The 8,200-nt window shown below is 45.2% G+C and overlaps 1 protein-coding gene across 5 annotated transcripts in view; it reads left to right on the top strand.

The window, feature by feature from the left end:
- The first annotated feature begins 1,281 nt into the window (after positions 1-1,281).
- The window catches only part of AKT1 (AKT serine/threonine kinase 1), a 112,592-nt gene continuing 105,673 nt past the window's right edge, over positions 1,282-8,200 (top strand). For 2 of the 5 annotated variants that reach the window (XM_050954182.1, XM_050954186.1), the window contains exons 1-2: positions 1,282-1,446; positions 7,894-8,058. In XM_050954182.1, coding sequence (XP_050810139.1) covers positions 8,013-8,058 — 46 coding nt within the window. In that variant the 5' untranslated portion in view covers positions 1,282-1,446; positions 7,894-8,012. Of the gene's footprint in view, positions 1,447-3,817; positions 3,969-4,036; positions 4,279-7,893; positions 8,059-8,200 lie in introns of those variants that run through there. The other 3 variants (XM_050954185.1, XM_050954184.1, XM_050954183.1) reach the window with 3 other exon arrangements.

Below are 8,200 nucleotides of genomic sequence, written 5' to 3'. Positions count from 1 at the left end.
CTCCAAAATCAGGCTAAAAAAAATTACTTTTAAAAAAACAAAAACTGAGATTCTCACATTACCAAATGAATCCAAGAGCTGGGGCTTTACTGAACACACCAAAGACTGGAAGAGTTGGCCACACAACTTCTAGTGTTATTTGCATTGTGGTAACACATTAACTGCATAGGACCGCATTGTGCTAGGCACTGTACAAAGAGAACAAAAAACCCAAAGTCTCCAAAAGCTCCCAATCTAAGTCTGTCTAGTTTCCCTCTTCTGTCACTGTCTGTTTGTCTTGCAGTTTGCCTGTAGCGGGGTGGGCAGGGCCAGCTTTAGGAAATGCGGGGCCCAATTCGAATAGTTTCGATGAGGCCCCCGTAGGGATGACTAAAAAAACAAACAAAAAATGAAAAAAAACACATGGGGCTTGTAGTCATCTGGCGGTGCTCCGAGTCTTCGGCGGCAAGTCCTTCACTCGCTTCAGGTCTTCAGTGGCACTGAAGGACCCGCTGCGAACACCCAAAGCGAAGGACCTGCCGCCGAAGTGTCAACGAAGACCTGAAGCGCTGCCAGGGGAGTAAAACTTAAAAAGGCGCCTCTAGCCAGGGAAGGGATTCTCACTGGGTGCAGGGCCCGATTCGGGGGAATTGGTGGAATAGGCCTAAAGCCGGCCCTGGGGGTTGAGGGGGAGGCCTTGAGCTGTGACTCCAGCTTAGAAGGCTGGACTCTGGTCCCATCCATGTGCGTGTGTGAGCTGAGATCTCCTTTTAGTAAACACCAGCGTGAGTGGAAAGCAGCCCTAGTGACCACGAGAAGGAAATCTGCGGGCAGGAAGCCAGCAGAGTTCCCCATTCCTCCTGCCGCATGCAGAACACACACCTCTTATTGTCGAACCGCAGAGTGTGAGTGTGTGCGGGGCGGGGGGGACCAGCGCTTCTGGAGCTGCGGAGACTCCCCCAGCGCAGCCGGGCCGGCTCTGCAGAGGAGCGATTCCGCGGGCGGTAGGACCCCGCAGGCATCGCCGAGGCCAGACAGCGGCTCCCCCAGCCTGTGTGTGTGTGTGTGCGAGAGGAGGGAAGAGGCGAGCGCAGGCTGGCGGAGCCGGGAGCGGCTGCAGCAGCCCAGTCTGAAGCGAGCGCGGCGGGTGGGGGGTGGCTGGGGCAGCGGCAAAGAGCGCGGGGCCCGGCCGCCCCCTCTGCTCCCGGAGGCTGCCCAGCTCCTGAGCGGCCCCAGCCAGGCCAGCCCCGCTCCGCTCCGCGCCGGGCGGGCAGCGCAGCGCAGGCGGGGGTCCGGCCGGCGCGCTCCATGGGCTGACTCCCCGCGCGAGGGGGCGGAGGAGCGGCCGGGGATGGTGAGCAGGAGGCTGCGCTAGCCCGCTTAGGCCCTAGCGCCGGAGCCGGAGACGAATCCGCCCGCGGCCAGCCCCCATCGCCGCCTCTCCTAGGGCTTCTCCGCTGCAGGCGTGTAAGTGCCCCGCTCCCCGGGCGCGGCGGGAGGAAGCGCCGGGGCCTGCTCCGCCCGGCCAGCCGGGGCCGGCCCCTGGCGCATTGCGCGGGGCGCACGCCGGGGATGGGGGGCTGGTGTGTGCGGCTCCCCCGGCGCGCACAGCGACCCGCCTGGGCCTCGGCTGGGGGTTAGCGCGCTGCAGCGGCGGCGCCCCGCCGGGGTTAGCCTGCAGGGAGGAGAGGCGGCGGCCCCCTCCAACTTACTCGCTTTCTTCGCTCTGCCTAGGGGCGGGGGGTTAGGGCTTTGCTAACAGGAAGCTGCTGGCTGGCTGTGCTGGGAATCAGCACATGAAAGTGTTTGTGAGAGAAGCTTCTGGGGTGTCCCACCAGCCGAACGAGCTCTGGGCTGGATCCAGCCTGGGATCTCCTTCCTTGAGCCCCCCACCTCCCCCTGACTGCATGGGTAGGAGCTAGGCTGGATTTCTCTTCGAGCCTTGCTTGTTGGATTCCTTGGCAAACAGGAGCCCTTTGGTTTTCACAAGCCTTTGTGTGTCGACGGATATTGCCATGTTTTTAAGGCTGTTGACTGCTTATAATAGGTTTCTAAGTCTCCCCCAAAGTTATGACTCAATTTAGAGTAGAACTGTAACCAACATAATCAAGTTGGTTCCCACCAGCCCTCCTCCACCTTCTGTAATGACTGAATTGTTCCTTGGGGACTTCTAGCACTTTCACCTCACTTCAACTTCATTGAAAAACACTGTGTGTATGTGGGTGTTTCCTTAATCTGACCTGTGTATTTTGGACTTGTTTATCATAACCAATATGGAGATGCATTAGATGTTTTGATATGGTGCCACTGGTACTCATGTGGTTGTAGCCTTGTTAACATTTTTTGCTTAGGTGAAGTTTAACTGTATTTATTTCCCTTTCCCAATATATAAGAAGCAAATACCTGAGTTGATTTGTTTGTCGTTACATCATTAACTGAACATGCATTTTAAAATGCACTTTTTAAGGGGAGTTGCTGCATAAAGTATACCATAATATTTGTTTACAAGTGAAAATGTGTGTAGATTACTTTATGTAGCTGTTAATTTCATGGTGACAGCCAGGATATTTACCATGACACAATAGTATGTATGGATTTAAAGACTTTGCCACTACCTTTCACTTTTTGAATAGGTGGGCTTTTGTTGTTTTGCAAATATTATTCACAAATTCTTGAAAGTATGCAGTCACCAATTAAAAGAAGTGTCCCAATTTATTATGTAGTACCTAAAGTTCTAGCATACACTTGCAAGTTAATAATATTTGCTAGAAGTAATTTAGTTGAGAATTAAATGGATTTATGACTTGTTTTATCTTTACAAAGGATGGAGCAAACTGTTTGTTTACAAATGTGTTCCCTCTGATTCCATTGTACAGTCGCCTGACTCCATATGCTCATATAATTTAAAGCTTGTACAAGAATTTTATAAACTATAAATTGGCTTGTTTCTCACTTGAAGGGCATAATAAAAATGTAGGAGTTCAGGAGAAGCTGTCCCCCTTCTGCAGCCACAGTCAGTTTTTTACCCTGCTTAGAGTTTTTCCACACTGCAACCAGAACCAGAGATAAGAGAGCTAAGCTTATGTAGCCGTCCCACCCCACACCTTTAACAGAATTACCACCCCATCTGTTGGTTCTTAGACCATTAAAGACATGAGAGCAGTAAGCTTCGCAAACTGCAGCTTGGAAGTCTAGATTCAGTTTATGGAGTCACAGAAAATGGGACATGTGTTTTACAGTTTTCTTTTGCTCTCAACTTGTGATTACACTGTAGCTTGCAATATCTGGAAAAGCTGTTCCAAGCCTTATCATCAGCTCCATGTATAATGATGACAAAATACTTGTTTTGACATGGTGGTGGCTTCAGTGGAACATCTAGACTAATGGAGAACATCAGTAAACACACGCAATTGATGGCCCACAACAGGATTTTCAAAATTAAGCTGAGAGATAAAGCTGGTTGTTCATTTTCTGCTTCCTTGAAAATTAGTCATTAGGGTTTGATGGCTTCTACCTCCCCACATCTGCCACGGGTATAGAGCCTGTGAACACGGTGGAATTAGAGGTTCTTCTTATAGAAATGATGGTGGAATTTGTGGGGCTCTAACACACAAGTCAAGGCAGAGATAAAAGGGTGAGGCTGGAGGATCTGTTTCTGCTTGGATCTACCTGTTGTATTAATTTAGATGGAATAAATGGGGCAAAGGTGTTCACACAACCTAGTCACTGTTCAACATTAAACAGTATTAAGTGAGGTCCAGGGTTTGATATACAGAGACCTCAGCCTGCTTAGCACCATGGCAAACACACCATTAAAAATCCTTTCAACCTTTTAATAAAGAGGAATAAAAGAACGAAAAACAGTTTCAAACTTTAACAGCAGCACCAGCAACAACCGCTCCAGTTCATCTGGACTAATTTCTTCTCTTTCTCCCCAAAGGACAGTTCTTACCATTTTTGTGACCACTCAAGAGACTGCCAAACAAGGGGTTAGTTTTTTTTCCCTTCTAAAACTTTCTCCAGCTAAAGGGAAAGGCAACAAGGGATGTTGTTAAAATGAAACCCTAATACTTTACCTTTCAGATGCTTTCATTGGGGCTAGGGCACTGCCTGCAGAGTCTGCTACTTCCCTTAGGCTGCCGTTGTGACTGCACAGTGGTGGTATTTCCCTCAGCTCTGTTACCAAGATCCCAGTATGTTCCCCCTGAGCGTGACCTGGCTCCACAGATTGCACAGGAAATGAAGACAAAATAAAATCTCTTCCTGAGCAGGAGAGTGCTCCCTGTAAGAGGAGAACAGGTGCATCTCTTAATTTTGTAGGTGGCTCCTACAACAGGGAAGGGGCACATTTTAAAGACTGTAAAAGACAGCACCCTGATTAGGCAACTTCTTGTCTTAAGAGGCTGCCCCAAATATATTGAGTATAGCTCTGCTTTCTGCCTTCTGTATTGGAAGATTAGTTGGGTGGTCCCTTAAGACAGCTTTCATTATGCTAGTACATAAGGAGGTGATGTATCTTTCTAAAATTAAGAGCATACTGAATTTTCACAACTTAATTTTATGCACATAGTTATCAACTATTCCCTACATTGGTAGAATAATCAGCAGTGAGACAAAAGGTATTAATTATTTGTTTATATAATTAATTATTTACTGTATTTTAATCTGTCTGAACGAGTAGTACAGGTGGTATTTTGATACTGAATAAGGTGTCATAGAAACATTTTTTTTTTTTTTAAAGAGAGCGGAAGGAAGAATTGTTCATCTGCAGCTCCTGCTATCACTCAGTCACATGCAGATACAGTCTAGACAACCAAGCCATAGTCACCTCAGATAACTTCTATTCACTGGGAACCATTCCTAAAGTTACTTAATGAGCCTTATGATCATCTGTTTTTTCAGCCTGTGCAAAAGGCAAACCTTCCATTTGTCCATATCCACTAATGCATAGATCCACCCAGCAGAGCTGACTTCCTCTCCCTGTGTGAGATCTTTGTGCTTCCTTTGTGTCTTTCAAAAAACACCTCTCTCTCTGCCTGTTGAATTGCGCTGGATATAATTTGGATGTGCAATTAAAATTGCACCAGGTATAGTGAGGTTATGCTAGATACAGCTTTATGTCCAACTGCACTGTGGACTGTTGGGACAGTGGTAGGACATCCCACCTTCCCGTGTTATGAATTGAAGATATTTGAAATGAGTTTGTTCTTACTAACACACACACACACCTGCATAGCTGAATAAAGAATATAAGGCCAGACGCTGGCCTCTTCTCCATGGTGGTATAAAGGGTAATAGGGGCCCTCTTGATTCTTTGTGCCATAGTGCCACTATGTTATCTCCCCCTCTCCCCAAAGAGGCTGGGAAGGAGCAAAGATGTGCCTGGCAGTGTATAGTTACACCAGCATATTGGAGAGGGTATGTTGTATAGAATCATAGAATATCAGGGTTGGAAGGCACCTCATGAGGTCATCTAGTCCAATCCCCAACTAAATCATCCCAGCCAGGGCTTTGTCAAGCCTGACCTTAAAAACCTCTAAGGAAGGCGATTCCACCACCTCCCTAGGTAACCCATTCCAGTGCTTCACCACCCTCCTAGTGAAAAAGTTTTTCCTAATATCCAACCTAAACCTCCCCCACTGCAACTTGTGCTAAGTTCATGCTGCCACTCCCTCCCTGGAACAGGAGGCATAATAACTTCCAAATCATGATCTCTCTTCTGGGCTATTTCAGGGGTAGCAGAGTAAGATGCTGCTATTTACCCTGGGCAAATTGACAGTCAAGCCCATAATAAATAAGGTGGTGCTATGCAAATAGGTAGGTTTGTGAATCCAGATGAATGTTGAGTAACCTAGCCTGAGACTCCAGCAGTCTTTTTGTCATTGTTTTTTATTTCTTCTAATCGGGTTTAGCTTTCCTACTAATTAGTTATTTTGCTTTCAACTTTCTCTTTCACCAAGTGACTCTGGAAAAGGGGTTGGCTGCTTATTTCCATTGTTTTAAATTCAGCATGTGGGTATGATGTACAGTACCCTGACCTGTTGTGACATAGTGTTATACCAATAAGTAATGTGTGTTAACTTTCACACAGCAATTCCATTTTCAGACTTTAGCTGTGATAATCATAGGGTTTTTATTCAACACTTTGCAGATAGCTCAGTATTTGAGAGAAAGCTTTAAATGAGGTCTGTTCTCCCATTGATGTCAGTAGGTGTGCAGGAATAATAGCCCATAATGTTTGTCCAGTCTTATCTTAACTACATGTCAAAAGGTGCTTGTCTGAAGATAACTTCTTGGTGAAACTCATCTCCATTTTATAACATGTAATTCTCCTATACTTGTCTGTGACATTAAGAAATTCCTACATGTCCATGTTCCAGTACCAGATTTTTGTATTTTCCCTCCCCCAGGCAAATCTCAGGCTTGTTTCTTAGAGTTGATAAATAGAAGAAATGAGAAATGGCAGATTATTAACTCGGAAAAACAGTGAATTATTTATTTATTTGAGAAATACAAGGTGTAACTTCTAAAGATTTAGAACTCTGATAACTGGTGAAAGTTCATAGAAATACAAATAGGGATCTGACCTCATTTCTGTCACAACTCATCCCACTCAAAATTGCACAGTTTATATTTACAGTTATTGATGTAACTCAGATTTAACTTCATTAGACAGAAGCTCTGGCTGGCTCAGGGTACCTCCCATCTCTATCAGATCTTCAGTCCTAGTTCAGGTTCATAATGACCAGAGGTTGTTACCATCAGTGATCCTCTGAGTGGATAACATGAAATTAGTTGACCTTAGTCCAGTTCTTAATGGACCGCTATCCCCATCATGACTGATATGTTTGTTGCCAGTCCAAGTGGAGATGTCATGTACTGAATAGGCATAAAGGTGTGGTCCCTTCAGAAGAAGAGTGATGCAGCGATAAATGCCAGTGTACTGAGTTGAGTGGCAGAGGGAGGTGTGTCTAGTGGGCGGAGGGCAAGAGAGGCTTGTTTTAATATCTTCACCATTATCTGGAATTTGGCATAAACTACATTTGAATGATACTACTCCCCTGTTATACCGAACTAGGTAAAGTTGCCGATACCTCTGAGGACTGAGAAATTTATAAAAAGAAATCTGGAGAAATTGGCAAGGTGGGCAGAAAATAACTAACAAAATCAGATTCAGTTTGGAAGATAATACAAGGTTATAGTTCTGGAAAGAGGATTTTCAGTGAGGGAGTGAAACCTGGAAAACAGACCTACTGGTAATAGTGGAGAGCAAACAGAAAAATATAACAACAGGGAAGACCAAGGAACACAGTTTGGGGCTGCATAAGGAGAGACCTCAAGCAATAAGAGCAAGAGATGTAGGGGCTGATTTATGACAAGAGAAAGTTAAAGTATTTTACTCAAGATACTGTATGCTCATTTAAGAGGGGAGTTGAATTGCTTAGCGAGATCAAGGGGATAGGTCTGGGAGTAATGGGATGAATTTAAGGGGCAAAACTGAAGTGGAATATTAGGAAAATCTTCCTGACAGTGAGATGCATTAGGCTGTAGAAGTCTCCCAAAGGAAATGGTGGAAGCTTCCCTGCTGAGGGATATTTAAACTAGATTGGATAAAATTACTGTTGGGAGGTAGTTTTCATTGGTGGGGAGATGGAAGAGACCGGGATTAAGTCTCGCAGTCCATATCTAATGTAGGGTTCATACTGACATTGCTGTATCTGTTGAGTGAATAGGCAAAACTTCTTCAAAAATTCACTTTGCAACCCCATTCTTCCCCCAAATAAAAATACGTCTGAAGAATAAATCCCTCATTTAGACTTTGTAATCAAAACAGCTATATAAACTACCTTCTGTTGTGTTCCTTACTGCACATATGTGAAATGCTGCAAAACATTTTTTTTTTAATATTTCTAGAAATAGCAGAAAGAGAGAGGAAAGAAGCCCTTTCCGTGGCCCGTTCTGCTGGAATCCAGAGATAACAGTGGGGGGATCTTTCAGCAGAAACTCTTTTTTCAAGAGACATTCCTGCCATTATGAATGAAGTAGCAATAGTGAAGGAAGGATGGCTTCACAAGCGAGGTAAGTGTCTTTTCCTTCCCATTTAAAGGAACATTGTCCGTTTGGGTCAACCAGCAAATTGGCTTGGTCTCACCTTTAACAGCATACCTTTAAATAGCTCTTCCTTGTTTTTCTCTCTTAAAATCTGACCCTTCCTAATGGT

Source organism: Gopherus flavomarginatus, chromosome 5 (genome assembly GCF_025201925.1).
Source record: "Gopherus flavomarginatus isolate rGopFla2 chromosome 5, rGopFla2.mat.asm, whole genome shotgun sequence".
Taxonomy (NCBI): Eukaryota; Metazoa; Chordata; order Testudines; family Testudinidae; genus Gopherus; species Gopherus flavomarginatus.
The sequence above is the reverse complement of the archived record's forward strand: the minus strand, read 5'-3'. Positions and strand labels throughout refer to the sequence as shown.